Source organism: Amblyomma maculatum, chromosome 6 (assembly GCF_055883805.1).
Source record: "Amblyomma maculatum isolate TAMU_Amacu chromosome 6, ASM5588380v1, whole genome shotgun sequence".
Classification (NCBI taxonomy): Eukaryota; Metazoa; Arthropoda; class Arachnida; order Ixodida; family Ixodidae; genus Amblyomma; species Amblyomma maculatum.
The window spans coordinates 62182886-62202161 of NC_139349.1; the positions used below are offsets into that span (position 1 = coordinate 62182886).

The window sequence follows — 19276 nt, forward strand, 5'->3', positions numbered from 1 at the left end:
TAGAGTTCTCCTTGTGAGGTTGTAGAAAATGAAATGGAAACTGATGCGGCGAGCATTTTAGCTGCGTCTAAGAAAACCAGCTCATTGCATCTCAGCCAGTTCGTGGTGCCCTGCTGATTGAGTCGCATCGTCCCAGCTCCACGCAGTGCTTCGAATTCCATTTGCGCGCGCAAAAGCTGAATTGAGTCCGCTGCCAAGAGATGGTGCTGCGAACCCCACGCCAAACCAAGTGCGTCGAGCTTCGCACGCTGTGCACTGTGCTCCTTCAGAGGCTATAGTTATGTTGACAGCGAGCTTGCAACTTTCATATGACTTCGAACAAATAGTTAGGCTCAGTTAAGCAAAACGGTCATCAAGACAGACTTGTGAGACAAGCAGGAAAATAGATATTGTGTGAACAAAGTCATTCAAGAACTCTCAAAAATGAGCAGCTGCAAGGTACTCTGAAGAATGTTTCTTTTCCGGTTGTTATGCTCCGCAGTATTTTGTTGTGACATAATTACTAAAATATGCCTTACCAGTCTGGCCTTGTTGAAATCTTCTATGGTTATAACACCGTCCTTATTAAGGTCTGAAAAATAAAATGAACCGAAGAAGTGTAGATTAATTTTCGAGCGGGTTGAGCGTTTTCAGTATGAAACACCGTGCTACGTTTGCCAATAAGTAAGTCCCCAAAATGCACCCGAGCAAAAACCAGTAGCAGCGACAGTGTGCAGTGTGCTGTGAAAACATTTTGCAGCTGTGAAATAAAAGGCTACCTGCTTGCGGTGCTAAACATTTATAGATTTTATGCGTTAAATGCGTAGTGCTGTTAGTACACAATGTTGGCGCTTGTAACACCTCACAGACAATTTCCCCACTAATGAATATCATAAATAAGCTTTAATCCAAGGAGAAAATATATTAAGAAATTTCGGCTACCTCTAGTTTTTATCTTTAAAAAGTAATTTTTGTCGACATATGTTGCTATATTCAGTATCGCCAATTATACTCAACTAGCAACACTATATGACAGTGCAGCAATAAAATGCCGTGAAGCCAAAAACGAGGACGGGTTGCTGCAACAAGCTAATCGAGGTGATGTGTCCCGAAATACTTTTGTTTCTCTTGTAGCATGAACACGTAGGTCTCTCAGCATACCACACAAGGTCGCTCCAGCTAAGCACGAGCGGCACGCCTCGCATTTCAGAGTATAAAATACATGCTGCTAGGGGCGGAGGAAAGCATATAAGTATTTTCTGAGGCTATCTTCGTAGCGTACAAGAGAGATGTTACATTATAAGGCGGGCAATCTCCGTCACTTAAGCCGCTGCTCCCACCTACCCCGCACCTCCGATCGGTCTCTTTGTAGACCAATCGGGGCCTATTAAGAATCGTTTATCGTTTCTCGTGTATCCTTTTATACCTCCGAAATAAAATGAAGGAGAAAACGTCTGCCACAAACATCTCTGTCTCCACCCAATATATGTCCAATACAAGCGTCAAGAAAATATTTAAATTATAGCTAAACATGCTATCCGGAGATGAGTGAGTCCAAGTGATGAAAACTTCGGCATTTAGCGGATAAACTAAGCACAAAAAAATAAAACAAATTTAGTCACGCAAGGCTTTTTCAGAGATGAAAAGTCACACAATTTTGTACTTTTGTTACGAAACTATACTACAGTCCCAGACTGAAAGAATATACTCGTTTACGGCAACGTTAATAAAGCAGGTTGCTAGTAGCAAACTGTAGTAGCAAAAGAGCGCGTCAATTGTTTCGGGTGGAAAAGAGAGTAGGAAAGAACACGTCATCCGTAGATTACAGTTAACAACAGATCCCTGCGTCAAGTGTGACCATTTAAACTAAGACACCGTGGAAAGAGCAGTGGACGCTAAACATAGCCATGACCTCTGTAAAGATATGACCTAATTACTAAAAGAGACAAGAAAGAACACGTAACACAAATGACCACGACGTTGGTGGTGCCACTTAAATGTTCGTCCTAGTTTGTTTTAAAATATCTTCGAAAAGCAAACGGGAAGTCGGCGACTAGCATATTGTTCTTAGGTTATGAAGATAATTTAATGTCACAGGAAGCGGCTGAAAGCTAAGGTACGTCATAAGTCAAGCATATGTCACGCCCTGAATATTGCTGACGCGTTTCTTGAGACACTGGAGTTCGAATACAGTCAAGTTTCTCTTCCGGCATGGCAAGCACAAAATATAGTCGGGAATACAAAAAAAAAGAAAAAAAAAGAATAGCGCATGTCAAGAGCAACGACCCTATTAGAAGAAAAGCACGATAACCCTAACCCAAACATAATTCAGTCGGCGGCCCAGTGATACCTATGCAAAATAAAAAAAAAATAGAATGAAGGGCAAACAATCAACCATTGCTCCTTACCGTAGAAAGTGTTGAACTCGCAAAGGAGCTTCTTGCGCCGAAAAGGAGATACCTTGGGCTCCTTGCAGCCGTGTAACTTGTCAAGCACCTGACCCATGACGTCGCACAACAGCCGAACAGCCACGCTTCACAGCAATCAGTGCAGTTCGCACAGTTCAAGCTGGTGCTTACAAGCAGACAGCGCAAATAATCACGGCCTGTCGGCTGTCATGTGGAGAGCGCGTCGTGCGTAGACCGCAGCTCCAATACGAAGGAACGAGACACGACCCGGCAGGCAGCCAACAGCCCAGCTCGCACAGACCCTCTGCGACGACTACGTGGCTGGCACTTGTCGAAGGCTCACAGTCATTCGCTCACGACGCGCCAAGCGTCATCGTGGCACTTGCGGGTTGCGCTGAAAGATAAGCGAAAACGATGCTGAAAACTAAAATTCGTGCGCTTCAGGGATGATCTCAAATTAGTTGCCGTTCTCTTATTAGGAATCATTTCACCTGTGAGAAAAGCAGAAGACAGGAGCATGAGACGTCAGTCGGCAATGGATGATTAACGATGCTGACAACCCACTTAACTAGGTTCCAACTTATCAAAAGCCACCTTGTGTTCATAAAAATAATGAAGCTGCATGTCGCCTATATTACAGCCAGCTGCACGCTGACGGTTTTCAGAGGGACGCTCACTCCTCAATATTATGACATCAAAAATTCCAAAGAACAAATTCTGGTTGCACATTGTTAATGATCTCAAGCTCGAACGCAGCAATGCACTTACACTTGCTGCAAATTGTGCTTACATCGCGCGAAATAAGCATGTTTTGTGTCAGGCATAGTGAAGCGCGCGTGATCACCTACAGGAAGAGCGGAAAGGAAAACATATAAAAGGATACATTGACTTCTTTCATCTCACTGAGACATTCTAGGGCATTCACAACGACAAAAGAAAACACAAACGAGGAAATGCGCGCCTTCTATCTGCGGAGAGGTTGGAGAAATGGCGCTAAGTGGGCGTATAGCTTCCGAGACTCGCAGGAGCACGGGCGCGAGAGTATCCCCAGAAGGAAATGGCGGTACAGCCACTTTCGCGGCACACCGCCGCCGACTATAGACGCACCAGCAAAGCACAACTCACAAGATCGCACAGAAGCGAGGGATTCACGGCCAATTTGAAACGAAGGTACTACGTCCGTTAACAGTCGGTCTGTCGCGGATCAGCTGTAAAGGCAGTGCTTGTCCCCGTGGAGTCTAGCCAGTCTGGCATGCTCGGCGTCTAGGCGTTGGTGACGTATAGACGGCAGAGAATGCGCGTGCGGAAGAATAGGGGAGAGAACGCGTGAGCGGAAACTGCCCTTTTCCGTGTGTGTTTTTCTTTCGTTGCTGACGGCACTTGTTGCTCTTTGCTCATCATAGTAGCAGACGGCCCATGCGCCGCAAGAGATGCGACGAAATGCCATTCGCGGCGCCCCCTTGACTCTTTGCTGGGGAAAATAGGCTGTTGCTTTAGTGAACCAAACAAGAAACGTTTTATCTTTACAAAACCTTTCGAAAAAGCGCCTCAGAGTCAATGAAGCGACGACGTACTAGCATGCATTCATGTGTGCATTGTATGCGCGCTTGCACCATGCACCTGTACTAGCGTAAAACACGTATCTGCCAGTGCTGATGTGGAGGCGCAGAGCCCAATGACTGAGGCCCGCTAGGCACATGCACCCAGAATGCGCGCAACTCACAAAGCGGCCTTCTTTTTTGCAGGCGAAATCCTTATAACGAGTGTCCAGAGCAGGAAGTGTGGACGGTGAGGGCAGGAAGTGCGGACAGGAAGTAGCAACAAAAGTATATAATGAATGCATACAAAACTTGTGATGTAACTGTTCTTTGTGAGGCGTTTAGTGTGACGTCATACTATTTCGCTTCCCGTTTAGCATCCATCTGCTAGTCAAGTTGGAGTTGCGATAAAGATTCCTATCGACGACATACGTACCCCCAATTGTATTAGGTATTCACTGAGAAAGGATACAGGCTACACACAGTACTCCAAGCAGCATTATTGTTGGTTTTGATATCCCCATTTGAAAATCAGAGAACCTTGTCAATTCCTAGGCGACAAATTGGCATTTATTGAAAACTATAGATCTCATGAAAAGTGGTGATAGGTACAGTCGTGAGCAAAAGTAGTGTACGACACTCAGCCGGAGGCGGAGTTCCAGAAAACTACACCCCAACTTTATCTAGCAACAGCTATCTGAGATTGAGGCAATAGTGGCGGTGCACCATTTTATCCACATGCATGTGTCACTGTACCTGACGCTGTCGCTAGATGGTATTTCGGTGCAGTTTTCCCAACACTGTCAGCGGCTGAGTATTGTATACCACTTATTCTCACGACTGTTCGTGTTGTAAACGTATACATTGATAATGAAGACGCATTTTATTTTTTTCAGTACAACTTTACACTTTGGCTAGTTGGTCGTGTGTCGTAACATGGAGGCGCGCTAACAGAATGCGGAAATGATGACAAAAGACGAGAAGCGCAAACTTTCAAATAAACTTCAGTCCATTTTCAACAAATGGAATTTGGGTGTCTAAAACACTAAAAGAACAAAAGCGAAAAACAGGACAGCAAGCATATGCCAGGCGTGACACTTCCCTGCCTTTCTATGAATATAAAAACACCTTTTCATTTCCGGTAGACGCAACCGAAGGAGCACTCACATAACCAGCTTCACCCGCGATCAAAGCCGCTGAAAAAACCTCTAATATCTTCCGTGTGACCTTTTTTTTTTTTTATCTTAGAAGGATAGATGTTCTTTTAGGCAAGAGTTGATATATTTTTACCATAACTGACTTTTATTCATAACATAAAGCACCGTACTGACAGCTATACCTAAATGATACTGAATTAATAATAATAAATATAATTTACAAAATTGATAAAGCTCATTAAGAACAATTTCTGTAATCAAGCAGTGTGACAATGTGCTGCGAAGATTTCAAGACGAAATTATAAATTTGCAATTTCGTACACGCAATAAAATACCCACATTCGATTTTGATTCTATCCCGCATTCGTGACTAACTGACCCCGAGGAGGCAGCAGACGTATTTTGACGGAGGCAAAAAGCAATAGACACATCTACGCTGCAATGTCAGTGCTCGTTAAAGAACACCAGGCGGTCAAAATTTTCCGAGCCCTGAACTACGGCCTCCCTCCATAGCCAGAGCCGCTTTGGGACGATAAACCATATATGTCGAACCAGACCAATCTATAATCTTGCCAAGCAAAGCACACATATTCGGGCGTTGCATAGCTTGCTGTGGGAGAAGTATTTTTCTTAATTTGTGTTAGGACTGACACGGCTGCCATTAAGAAATGTGCGCCTTTTTCAAGTTTCGGCTTATCGTCGGTGGCGTTTTCTGCGCGCCCTCGACGTAACTTAATGTGTTATGCATACACGAGTATTTCTTTATTATTCAGATGGGCCTTTAGGAATAAGCGAATTAGATGTACACATGCTGATATGTGGCGGCTATAAATGCCAACTAGGCCTTGGTGACGGGGTACATGTGTGCAGGATCTATAACGTCTGGTGGTCAGCTAAGGCAGTAATCCTGGCTGAGGAGGTGTAGTTTGCCTACTGTCAGAAGTCCGGAGGACACTGTCAAGAAATGATCCGCCGTTGCATCTATAGCCGGAGCAGGGTAGAGTGAGTATTTCAGAAGGGGAGACGGTGATGTCCGGATGTCACGAAATCGGCGCACATGTTCGTTAAGCCAGCGCGGTGCGCGCGCGGCTTCAGCGTAGAATGTTCCAAAGCATCGAAGAAATGTCTCCTTTTCAGCGCGAGGACAGCTCGTAGCCATGAGCGCATCGGCGGCACCCCCTGCTCATCACTCGGCGGCGATGATGACTCACCCGGCAGAGAAGCAGCTGGTTGCCTCCAGAGCGTTCCACCGAAGTTGGCAAATGACGACGAGCATCTCGGTGGGAGGAGGAGAGGATGCTTATGCAGTAAATGTTACGTATATGTGCGCGCCTGCATTAGCATTAACAGACAGACGCGGCGCGCCTTATAAATTGAGGGCGCGTCACTTCGCCAAGCTAGCCAGTGTTGCAGCCAGTGTTGCACCGAGTGGTGCAGCGAGTCAAGTGCTACTGCTCGGATCCCGTGGTCAACCCGCTGTTCCGTAGGCCCACTAATCTGCGAGGAAGCGCCGCTCGTCTACGGGATGGTCACAACGTGACTCTCCAGACGTCGGTCTGCGACAGTGCCCGGTGAAGATTTTGGTGTTTATTTGTTCTGACCCTCTCGTGCGTTGCTATTACTTTGAAGCCTCTCTGGTTGAATTCTCTGCATTGCTCTTTGCGAGCCTCGTGCTGTGTGTTTGAAGTGTTAGTATGAGTTCCTCTGTATCTTCTCTTGCTGTGTATAGAGCTTGTTTTCTTTGTTAGCTCTGACTCCGGCCCTTTCTCTGGCTTGAACCGGTGAAAGCTGGGCACCAAACAGCCACCCAAATCTGTCACTACAGGTCGCTGACTCCCTGCTGAGCTCGCCACGCGTCGAGGACACCTCCTTTAAGACCGGAATAGCTACCCCTCCCCCTCCACGCACGCACGCACGCACGCACACACACACACACACACACACACACACACACACACACACACACACACACACACACACACACACACACACACACACACACACACACACACACACACACACACACACACACACACACACACACACACACACACACACACACACACACACACACACTCATAGGGTGTCGAGGTGTGTACGCACCAATAGTCCCGCATCATTAATTAATTTTAACTATTAACGGGCGACATCGGGTGTCTCTGACTTCACTACTCAGCGCAGCAACTACCCAGGTTTTCTGCAACACAACCTTCACACGGCGAGTTTGACCACCAGGAAGGTTGCATCCATGCGCTGGCATTTAGGCACGCATGGAGCGCCGGAGAAATTATTAGGGCGAAAGCGAGCGCCTTTGTAGGCTCATGAGTGTGCATCCGTGCGTGCATGCGTCCGCGAGAAGCGTCACACTTTTTGGTGAGATTCCGCGGGTACCCCGAGGTTCGACGGGGTCCAATGAAGTCATCACCTGGCGAATCATCGGCCATTACCGGATGTGACGTCATATCCGGTCATGTCTAATAACCTGAACTGACGTCATCATGACGTCACATCCAGTAGTGACCGATGACTTTACCAAGCTGATCATGCCGGGCTGTCGTGCTGCACCTTTCATTTAGCCCTTCCTCGAATGCAGCAGCACACAGCCTACAGAAGCAGAAGTGAAGTAGAAATTAGCGGCGTTCCAAAAAAAAAGATGGCACTTTAGTGGTCCGAAGTGCCCCTAGAATTTTTTTCCCAAAGGCTCGAGTACTACGACTCCTGCATATGGATTCCACATAGGAAGCAGGTACGTTCCTTTCAGTGGACGGGATACGTTGTCAGCTTCCCTGAGATGATGCGCTGCGCGTCAAGCATAATGTAGAAGGAGTGAGAAAAATGATTGCACTATTTCACACACATCGCAAATGATGTTGAAGAAAAAGGCTACGAGTCTGGAGTCTGTGTGGAATCTGTACGTAGGAAGGACGGGTCGGCGAGGCAATACAGAGGCGGGTCTGCTACAGTAGAAAAAAAGCCACCAACGGATATGAGCTCTGCTATGACAGAGAGAAGTGGCGCCTCTGATATAAACGCATGTCTGGCGTACATCACGGCTAGCTGGACAAACGAGACGGGTGTGTAAAACGTGGTAATTCTTGCTTGCGCCCATGTAAGGTCGAGGCGCCCCTGTCGACTATGCCTGGAGAGGTTATCTGCTTCTATAGGCCGTATAGGTATGGACGAAACTTAGAAGTGGCCCAGATGATTTCAAGGCACTCCATCTCGGTCGTCGAGTAATTGACTTCGGCTTTTGTGAGGGACCTGCTAGCGCAGGCGATTACTTTCTCTTGTCCGGCACTGTTCTGGACGAGAACGGCTCCTAAGCCCACACTGCTCGCGTCGGTGTGAATTTCGGTCTCGGCGTTTTCATCAAAGTGGCCAAGTACAGGAGGGCATTGCAGGCGGCGCTTAATTTCGTCGAACGCTTCTCCTTGCGGCGCTTCCCATTTAAAAGGTACGTCAGCCTTTGTAAGCTGCGTCAATGGTTCGGCGATCCGCGAAAAGTTTCTGAAAAATCGTCGATAATAAGCGCACAGCCCAAGGAATCGGCGCACTGCTTTCTTGTCGGCAGGCGGTGGGAATTGTGCGATTGCAGCTGTTTTCTCCGGTTCTGGGCGAATACCGTCCTTGCTAACGATGTGACCTAGGAACCGGAGTTCTTCGTAGGCGAAGTGACACTTCTCTGCTTTTAGCGTTAGTCCCGATGACTTGATGGCTTCCAGCACTGTCTGTAGTCGTTTTAGGTGGTCTTCAAAGTTTGACGAGAAGACAACATCGTCCAAATATACCAAACAAATTTGCCACTTCAAGCCTGCCAGAACTGTGTCCATTACTCGTTGAAACGTGGCTGGTGCGGAGCAGAGGCCAAATGGCATCACCTTGAACTCATAAAGGCCGTCCGGTGTGATGAATGCGGTCTTCTCGCGATCTCTTTCGTCGACCTCAATTTGCCAATATCCGCTCTTCAGGTCCATCGATGATAAGTACCTTGCATTGCAGAGCCGGTCGAGATTGTCGTCGATGCGGGGTAGCGGGTAGACATCCTTCTTCGTTATGCTATTCAAACGGCGTTAATCAACGCAGAAGCGAAGTGTGCTGTCTTTCTTCTTGACCAAAACGACTGGTGCCGCCCAGGGGCTGTTCGATGGCTGGATTACGTCATCACGCAGCATTTCCTCAACTTGATTGCGAATGGCCTGCCGTTCTCGCGGCGATACACGATAAGGGCTTTGGCGCAGAGGTCGGTCGTGTTCGTCCGTTATAATACGGTGCTTGGCCAGTGGTGTTTGTTGTACCTTCGATGATGACGAGAAGCACTCCCTGTAGTTTCGAAGAAGACTGCGAATCTGGTTTTACCTGCTGTGGATCAATACTGGGTTGATGTCAAATGTGGGCTGACGGAATTGGTCCGGTGCGCCTTCCAGTGGTTGGTCGTGGAGGGCGAGTGCGTCTTTGAGGTCCGCTAATTCGTCGAGAAAAGCGATGGTCGTGCCCTTGTTGAGATGTCGGTATTCTTCAGTGAAGTTTGTTACCAGCACCTGAGCTTGTCCTCTCCGGAATTTCGCGATGCCTCTTGCGATGCCGATACCTCGTTCCAAGAGCAATTGGATATTTCCTTCGACGATGCCTTCAGCGGTTTTGATGTCTGTGCTACCTACGCTGACGGCGACGCTTGATCGGGGCGGCATGGTCAATTCTGCGTCGAGAACGTTTAGAGCGACATGTTGCGTCGAAGTCGTCGTAGCAGGTATGGCTTTGTCTGCAGAGAGCTTGATGAGCTTGGATCGGAGGTCGATGATAGCCCTATTTTCATTTAGGAAGTCCATGCCTAAAATCACGTCGCGGGAACACGGCTGCAAGACCACAAAGCTGGTGAGGTAAATACGCCCATTTACGGTTATTCTTGCAGTACATCGTCTCGATGGAGTAATCAGGTTGCCACCTGCGGTGCGAATCAGCGGGCCATCCCAAGCGGTGGTAACTTTTTTGAGCTGAGAGGCTAACGGTCCACTAATGACTGAATAGTCAGCTCCGGTGTCTACAGGGCAGTGACTCTGCGACCGTCGATATCAACTTCAAGGTCACTTGTTCGCGTCCTCGCATTGCACGTGGGCCTTAGTGTCCGATCTCGGCTCCGTCGTTTCTTCAGGTCATGGCCGGGGCATACCGTTTTTACTTCGCTGGGCGGCGTTGTCTGCTTGCACTCTGATCGTGTTGTCGTCGATGACGTCGTGTGGAGTGGCGGTGAAACGGCTGCGTCGTCGTTAGTGGTCGTCCGCGGCGGAGGATCTTCGTCTTTTCGCCGTTGAGCAACCTCACCTCCAAAGGTTGCTGCCTTTAGTTTCCCCTACGGGGGCTAGGAGGCCGTCCTTGCACGTAACCGCGGCCCGGCGACGCAAATCGGGCATTGTACGGTGATGGGGAGCGTGACAGACGCTTTGGCGACGAGTGCTCTCCGCTGCGCAGGAAGTCGTTGATTTCCTGTGGTCGCTCGCCAGGACGGGGTCGTGGGGCGTCGACAGCGAAACCACGGAGGCCGATCCGCCTGTACGGGCAGTGACGGATGATGTGTCCTGCCTTACCACAATGGAAGCAGAGCGGTCGGTTGTTTGCTGTCCTCCAGGCGTCGCACTTTCTGGGGCTTGGGGGTCGTTGGTAGGCTTGGCGGGCGGGGACCAAGGGGCGGCTTTCGGAAGCAGGATGGTAGCGACAAGGGCTTGGGAGGTCGCGTCGGGGTGCAGGACGACATAATGCAGCTGCATAGTCCATCGCTGCTGATTCATGCACTGGAGCCGTCGGAGTCGTCGCTTTAGGAACGCCCAGCGCCTGCTGAACTTCTTCACGGACGACGTCCGCGAGCGTCGCCACCTGGGGTTGTTGCGATGATGGCAGCATTCGGCGGAGCTCCTCTCGCACGATCTCCCGGATGAGGTCCCGAAGGTTCTCTGCGCTTGCAGATGCGTTGGGGTAGTGGGTTGAGCAGTCCGGCTGAAGTGGTCGCTCGTAGTGGCGCATCCGGGTGGCCAACGTCTCCTCGATAGTAGACGCTTCTGTTTCAAATTCCGCCACAGTTCTTGGCGGATTTCGCACAAGACCCGCAAAAAGCGACTCTTTAACGGCCTCGCAATAAATGTTTGACTCGCTCACCTTCGATCATATTAGGGTCAGCGCGGCGAAAGAGGCGCTTCATCTCCTCAACGTACGCCAGGACAGGCTCGTTAGGGAGTTGAAGTCTTGACTGAAGGAGGGCCTGGGCTGTTTCCTTTCGGACGACGCTTGAAAAGGCAGTCAGAAACGATTCCTTGAAAGTCTCCCAATCTTTTATGGTTGCCTCATGATTTTCGAACCAAAATCGGGCATGTCCTTGAAGAACGAAGTAGACCTGCCTAAGTTTCGCGGTGTCGTTCCAGCCGTTGAATTCTACCACACGATCGAAAAGGTCCATCCAGTCTCCCGCATCTTCATCCGGTCGTCCATAGAAGCAGTGGGGCTCACGGGGCTGGACGAAAACAACCGGTGCTGTAGGCTGGGCCATTGTCAGCGTCGATGCCTTCCGAGATCGAATGGGGTCAGGCAGCAGACCGTGTTCGGGTTGTCCTTGAAGTCGGCGGCTGGCTCGGTGACCTGTAGGCTGGTCTTCCAGGGCGACAGGAACACGGCTTGGGTCTTCGCTTGAAGGATCAAAGGCGGCACCTCCACCAGATGTCACGTAGTGCTGACGAGGTCGACGACACAAATGAAGGGGTCGATGCTTTCACTAAAGAAACTCTTTATTTGGGCTGACTTGCGCCCGCAAAAGTACTAAGCAACTCGGCGGCGGCGATAGAAACAACCGTGCTCGTCGATCGTCGAACAAAGAATGCCCGTCACACTCGGCAACGCTCAATTTAGAGGCTGCACAGAACAATCTAGATAACGCCGCAAACAGCTACCAGCACGGGCTGGAACATTGTGGAAAGACACCCAAGTGGCCGGAACCTTCGAGACAGATCTCGGTACATCTTGCGCTACAACAAAACTGATAAAGGTGTGACTCACGACATCGAGCATTAAGAAACAAAGATTACGGAACTGATACGCGGTCCAGAATCAGAGTGATAAGCCTGTATGCCGGCGGCTGCTAAAAAAAATAATGTCTTGAAGGTTTCGCGGCAATATGAATGACAAACCTGACGCAGGACGCTAAGCGATGGTTGTCTATCACGTAGGGTCGCTGCCAGGAAGAGTGCTTTCAAGGGTTCCAATGAAGGGGCTCATAAGTCAGGTCAAAGTTATTGCTTCTTTATTCGTTAGTCATACATACAATCACGAGCCGCCTGAGCTTTCGAATGTTTGAATGAATGCGACCCAGGCAGCCAGTCAACACGCATGGTGCAGATGCTGCAAGGTAGCTTGAAAATTCAGGCATAGGGAACTATTACGCTGCTCCACAGGCTGTATATAGCATATATAGTAATTATGCAGTTGTACACTGGTGAATATTTTACCGTGACAGCGTTAAAGGCGCCAGAATCACCCACTCCTGCTAAGGAGCTAGACAGCGCTGCAGTATGTATGTATGTATGTATGTATGTATGTATGTATGTATGTATGTATGTATGTATGTATGTATGTATGTATGTATGTATGTATGTATGTATGTATGTATGTATGTATGTATGTATGTATGTATGATGTATGTATGTATGTATGTATGTATGTATGTATGTATGATGTATGTATGATGTATGTATGTATGTATGTATGTATGTATGTATGTATGTATGTATGTATGTATGTATGTATGTATGTATGTATGTATGTATGTATGTATGTATGTATGTATGTATGTATGTATGTATGTATGTATGTATGTATGTATGTATGTATGTATGTATGTATGTATGTATGTATGATGTATGTATGTATGTATGTATGTATGTATGTATGTATGTATGTATGTATGTATGTATGTATGTATGTATGTATGTATGTATGTATGTATGTATGTATGTATGTACGTACGTACGTACGTACGTACGTACGTACGTACGTACGTACGTACGTATGTATGTATGTATGTATGTATGTATGTATGTATGTATGTATGTATGGTTTGTGGGTTGGTTTGGGGGGTTTAACGTTTCAAAGCGACTTCGGCTATGAGAGACGCCGTAGTGGAGGAATCCGAGACTTTCGACCACCGGGGGTTCTTTAACGTGCACTGACATCGCACAGCACACGGGCGCCTTGCTTTTCGCCTCCACCGAAAAGCGGCCGCCGAAGCTTGGATTCGATCCCGCATCCTTGGGAGCAGTAGTCGAGCGCGTAACCACTGCGCCACCCCGGCGGGCGAAATGTATGTATGTATGTATGTATGTATGTATGTATGTATGTATGTATGTATGTATGTATGTATGTATGTATGTATGTATGTATGTATGTATGTATGTATGTATGTATGTATGTATGTATGTATGTATGTATGTATGTATGTATATACACAAGTATGTATGAATAAATAAATTAATTAAACTGAAAACCTGCAGTTATCGGCGTCGACGTTTGTGAGCAGATAACCATAGGCATTGCTCTGACCAGCTAGTAGTCGATAGGTTACGCGGTCGTGTATTTATGGTGGGCGGGCTGACATAAAAGGAGTTGCTAACTCGAGCTTCTGCTTTTGTATGCATGATTAGGATGGGAATCGAGCCTTCCAGGTGTGTTGGGCGATGAGTATTAGACCACGCAGGCACATCCGTGCCATCTGATAAGGCGGGGCTTTTTAGTTATCTACGTCGGATGGCCTTTTACATAGTTGGGCAGCTGACGATAGCGCGCAAATGGATCCGTGCCAGACAACCGGAGCCCACATTAAGTGAATACGTATTAATTACGCGAGTAGCAAAGGCGATATACCGGAACAAGGATCTGCAAAGGAAGAGTTGGAAAATGGGATCCATTAGCATAACGCGCCATACCCTTGAAGGCGGCGATTGAGTGTTCACCCAGTTTGTCACCAGGTTATATAAATACACACAGCTCCTTTCTTCTTTAAAATATTTATTTTTCATGTGTGCGTTTTGCACATTATTTTAAATGAAGAAAAGTTAATGCTTCAAAGTGGTGATCGACAAGAGAGTCTTTTCGAAAGCAGCACCGCTCGTAGCATGGGTCTTGGTGCCACTGCCTTTTCGTGCATGAATGCGGGGGAAAAAGGAGCATAAAAGCATGCCTTGAGTAAGGCACCAGTCCCGAAGGCATGGACCAAGGCAAGAACAGCGTTTTCCAATAAATTGCATTTCCGTGTGACTAGGTCCACACTTGTTTCAATATTTACTTATTGCTACTGTGCCATCATTTTGTACTCCATGAACGTTATTTTTACGCCGAGAAAGCAAGAGAGGTGGGATTGGTGTGAGAGGGAGAAAAAAGATTGAAAACGTTTTCACAACTTTTGGACGCAACTGCTGCGGAGATATGCGGTTTGTGACCTAAAGTCATCGAATTGGCAAAACGGTCGGAATCGTAATTTCTCTTTTTCAGAAATGTTTGAAATTTTTGTATAACAAAATATGTCAGATTGGTGCAGATCACGCATGTGATCCATCTTGCATTGCATTTGCGAACTAGCAATGACACTCTTGTTTTCAGACATTTGAACATCGCTGTGTTTCTTCCACAGCGCGCCAGAAAATTTTCGCAATCTATGGACACACTTTAAAAACCCTAGTCAAAACTATTTCTTTTGAAGCTGTATCTTTTTAGCACTTTAATTTCCTAACCAACAGTACATTTTACCGCTTGCATTTCCTACAGTTAGCTGGTAAACTAGTGATTTCATTAATTCATAAACAGATTGCAATGTCTTTACTTGCCTTAACGATTAGCTAAACTTCGTTTCCTTCAGAGACTGGTACTACCCTGTTCTTCATCACACAGAGACCCTATAGACCTACTTAAAGAGAAAAGCTGTGGACGAAGTGTCAATGTTACTTTCGGAATCTCAAGACAGTATACTCTATTGTGCTCACCGCATTGTGCCGAGATGGGCATGGCTTGAGCGCTCATCGATTTCGGCTCGGCACTGAAGTTTCGCAACGCACAGGGTTCGTAGAAAGAGAGCTAGTCGACGGTGCAACTGTTGCCTAGGTAGACTACAACGCAAGCGAAGAAACTCCTACCCTACTTGTTTCCCTCAGCCTAGCGCGAAACCAATTGAATTGTCAGAATTCGTTGCTTTAGAATAAAGTAGCTTTACAATAGTTTGAGAACAGTGCTCGACTCTGTGACCACTTGCCCCCTTTAAATTAATCTCAAAATATATAATACATTAGGTGCCGTTCTTGAATTTTGCTTTTTTTATTCATACTTCGCATGCGCTGTACATACCGTACAAATATTTTGGAATTGTAGATAACTCCTAATTGTAACGATCACCTATAGAATTAGCTCATGTCTATAGTTTCACTGAAGACGGCTAGAGACAGGCAATAGCCCGCTGCCATATTTAGAGGATCGCGCTCATGTCCATCATGGTTAGACATTTATAGCTAAATAATGCAAATTCTCCACTAAATAATAATTTATATTAGGCATGTCATAAGGCGTTAAATGCAGGCTTGTTTTTAACGGCTGTTCCAAAACATTTTTCTTCGAATAATGCCTTTGTATGTGTATTAGGAAAAAGTGGGCATATCTCACAGTGCCATTTTATGTCCTCATTATACCCACACTTAAAAAGGAAGGGGGCTCACGTCGAAGTGGTGACACACAGAACGAAGCGCAGTAGACGATACACACCTGGCGCACATTTACTTGCGTTCTGTTCCATCGTAAAGGAGCCCAATTTCCCTTCGGTTTCACCGTGCGCCCGGTGTTCATTTAAGATATTAATGTCAATAACTCTGCGCAAACCTAATGATATGACTTCATATGTCAATTACTGGCAATTTTCAGTGGTCTCGAATTTTGCTTAATATTACGAGTGGTAGTTAAATTGCATCGCCTGAATTTTTCCTGAAATTTTACTATGCATTTAAATTACGCGGGTCAGACTTCCATACTTAATTATAAAACACCACCTTTTCTTCCCTCAAGAAAGTGACACACGCGTTTGATTATATAGAACGAACTGCAGCAGCCCCACCTTAGGGGGTGAACCACTTGCGGAGAGGAATCAGCATACTTGGTTCGCAGATCTCAAACGTGTCTGAGACTTTCGGTCGGCGAAGGGTCTCTTTGCAACTGCCCCCCGCCCCCTCTCCTTCTTTCCTCCTGCGTCTAAAAAGGATGCATATCTATGTGCCTAAGTGCTGGCACTCTTTTGTTCCCGATTTGGAGTAATTTCAGCCCATCATTACTTCACTGCTTCTTGCCTCAGTGCTTCACTATAGTTATCCCAGGAGACCTCCATTAAACCTTCAGAGATTCAGCTTACACTGAGTAACGACTCCGTCCAGAGTGCACAGCATCAGCGTCTTAGCGCATTGCCAAGTTCGCCGAGGGAATCATCCCCATCCAGTAGAACTCACAACCAAAGTACGAACACGCCATTATGTAATCGGAGCCTAGCACCTTGGCGCGGAAAACTCTGGGCTGTGGGTGCAAACACCAAACTGAGCAGCCAGCTTCGCCAACCCTATGAAGTGAGGGGATCTTTTAAGCGAGGGAAAAGTGGTAATCGGGCGGCCTCACGTGCTTTTGGTGTTTCTGTAAGTATGTACGTGATTTGAGGATGCAGATGACAATGCAGAAAGCCCAAGCGTGGAAAGAGTTCAAAGCCAGCAGGTGCTTGATTATGAAATTTTGTGAAAACGTGTCAGATTGTCGCTTCGAAGGCAAAAAGGCATCAGCCAGGTAGGCGACTGAGACGGCGACGGGGTTCGCTTCATTGTAACATAAAAGCGGTCGTTATAGATGTTGGTTGTTCCAAGTGAGAAGAAGAGTTATTTGCTTATCAAAACATGAAAGTGTGACGTACGTTACCATTGAAGGCTGCACACTATTTTGTGATCTTCAAAAACGAGCGTGCGTTGCAATATCGGGCGCGTTAAAAGCGAGCGAATGCGGTATATTTTACAGCATGAGTCATCGATGCTAAGCAATTTAATTGTGTAATGGCCACTCTCTCTTTCTCTCATTCTGTCATACCTCAGGGATCTCACAATGCATTCAGCACACGGACGAAGGAAATAAAAGCAATTCTCGCCCTGCGATCTCACTCTGCCTTGCGACGGTGTGAATTTTGAAGAAAGAAAATCTTGTATATAAGCGTTTCTTTCTTTCCTTCTTTTTTAATATTGCAATTAGTTCTCTATCAATTAACCTAGTCCTTTCAGTACAGGCTGCAAATCGATGGTGGGCAGGCTAATGACGCTTAGCAACTCCTTGCAGAGATTGCACTCTACTTAACAATAGAAATAAAAACTTCCTGTTGTTTCCTAGCAGCGAATCAATACATGCCAGATGTTCTCAATTAATTCATTTGCAAATAAATTCTTGTTCATATGCACTAGAAAATGAGCGCGCCAACTTTTGGTCAGAGGTTTATGTTTACTGCGGCTAATACAGCTTTCAAGCCAATAGCGACCGAAAAGTAAAAGTTTAGTATGTTTTATGGGTACCCTTTTACGTTTATAAATACGTTTTATTGGTAACCGGCAACACATACCTTGACGATAGCTAAGACTAACATGAATACAAACGCACTCGGTTTCAAATCGCATCAGATGGTAACTATTTCCGGGTTCCAGCTAAAGAACGATAAACGCTAAGCCGAAAGCCCTCTAAAGTATTAATTGAGACGGCCCAATTTGTAGCATTGTTATCTTTAAAAATCTCGGCAAAAACCGGCAGTACTTACGACTTAGGCTAAATAGTTATGCTAGCTACGGCGGTCGATAAGCTCGCGCATGCGAGAAACCTGCATCATCGCTCTCGTTTCTGACAAAGCTAAAATGCGTCATGTTAGAATCTCAGATGATACTTCAAGTGTTTTTTCTAGAACATTACTCTGCCGCGCTGAGCTATTATGAGCTAACGCTATGAAGAGGAAATGCTGTTGTCATGGTAATTGACGAACGTATATTACCAGCCGGTGGTAGAAATATTTACTCCAGTTAAAAGTTACTTTTTTTTATAAGCTAAAACTGCTGCAAAAGCTCAGTTGATCGCTCTACATCTGTGACAAAGACAGGTAGCTTAGTTCGAATAAAATAGAAAACAAGGATAAAACAAAAACTCAAATACGGCTGAAAAACATAAAACTTCAGGCTCTATTTTTTGTTTTTGTTTTCATTTGCCAATTGGCTTGAATAGTCGATTAGGTCGGTCCGACATTACCCATCACTAATGCACGATACAAGTCGTTACAGCATGAAAGCTTCCGTATTTTCATCACGAAGGTTACTACTAAACACACTGCGCAGAACTTAATGATAGGATAGAGTAATTGCCGTTGTCATGGCTGCCAAAACACCTCACAGGGCAAGTCAAAAGCGGGCAGTACTTGATAAAATCATATCCGTATGTGAATCTGTACCTGTTGATAGGTCGCCTGACAGGTCATGGTAAAAGCATGCTCTTCAGCGTTCCTCATGGGCAGTCTGGCGGCCTGCGAAACCTATCACTTTCCCGCTACTAGGAGTGACTGCAAAAGCCAGGAAAACTTCGATCACGGAGAAGGCGCGCCATGACTCTCTGCTACACAGCGTCTTCCACGTATGCAAATTCGCGCGACCCCATTAATTCTGTAAGGGAGGAGACAGAAGCGCGCACTCACCTCGCTGTGAGCACGGCGGAAGGCGGCACACGGGAAAACAATCCGCGACCCGCAGGCAATGCCGACTGCTCGACGGGCTCCTTCCCGGCCACGTTCGCTGCTTGGAACGCACGCGTCGGCCCGGTCGTCGCGAGACCCAGGTGCTGCGCAGGTGGTCTCTATTTCCAGTTGGCTGCTGCTGCCGACGCGCAGCTGATTTACGAAGAGGCCGCATTCACGACGACGCGCGCCGAGTGCCCGAGACTTACAGCGACACTTCGAGTAGATGACGTCGTCGACGACGGTCGCGGGCTGTAGTGCAGGCCATCTCACTGTGCTCGAAGAAAAATACACACTCCGAGAAGCGTGTGAAAGTTCCCATGCGGCGCTCAGTGCAGGTAGTTTGTCTATGATATTGATACGAGACATCTTAACATGAGTGCCATTGCTACA

The 19276-nt window shown here is 46.8% G+C and overlaps 1 protein-coding gene across 6 annotated transcripts in view; it reads right to left on the reverse strand.

The window, feature by feature from the left end:
- Positions 1–18989, reverse strand: part of LOC146185869 (sarcoplasmic calcium-binding proteins I, III, and IV-like) — a 30921-nt gene extending 11932 nt beyond the window's left edge. Inside the window, exons 1-3 of one of the 6 annotated variants that reach the window (XM_084606796.1) lie at positions 18845–18989; positions 2388–2781; positions 519–571 (exon numbers count right to left, since the gene is read on the reverse strand). In XM_084606796.1, the coding sequence (XP_084462922.1) occupies positions 519–571; positions 2388–2484 (150 nt within the window). In that variant the 5' untranslated portion in view covers positions 2485–2781; positions 18845–18989. Of the gene's footprint in view, positions 1–518; positions 572–2387; positions 2782–3155; positions 3362–3512; positions 3676–18604; positions 18740–18844 lie in introns of those variants that run through there. The other 5 variants (XM_084606799.1, XM_084606795.1, XM_084606798.1 and 2 more) reach the window with 5 other exon arrangements.
- Between the last annotated feature and the right edge of the window lie 287 nt (positions 18990–19276).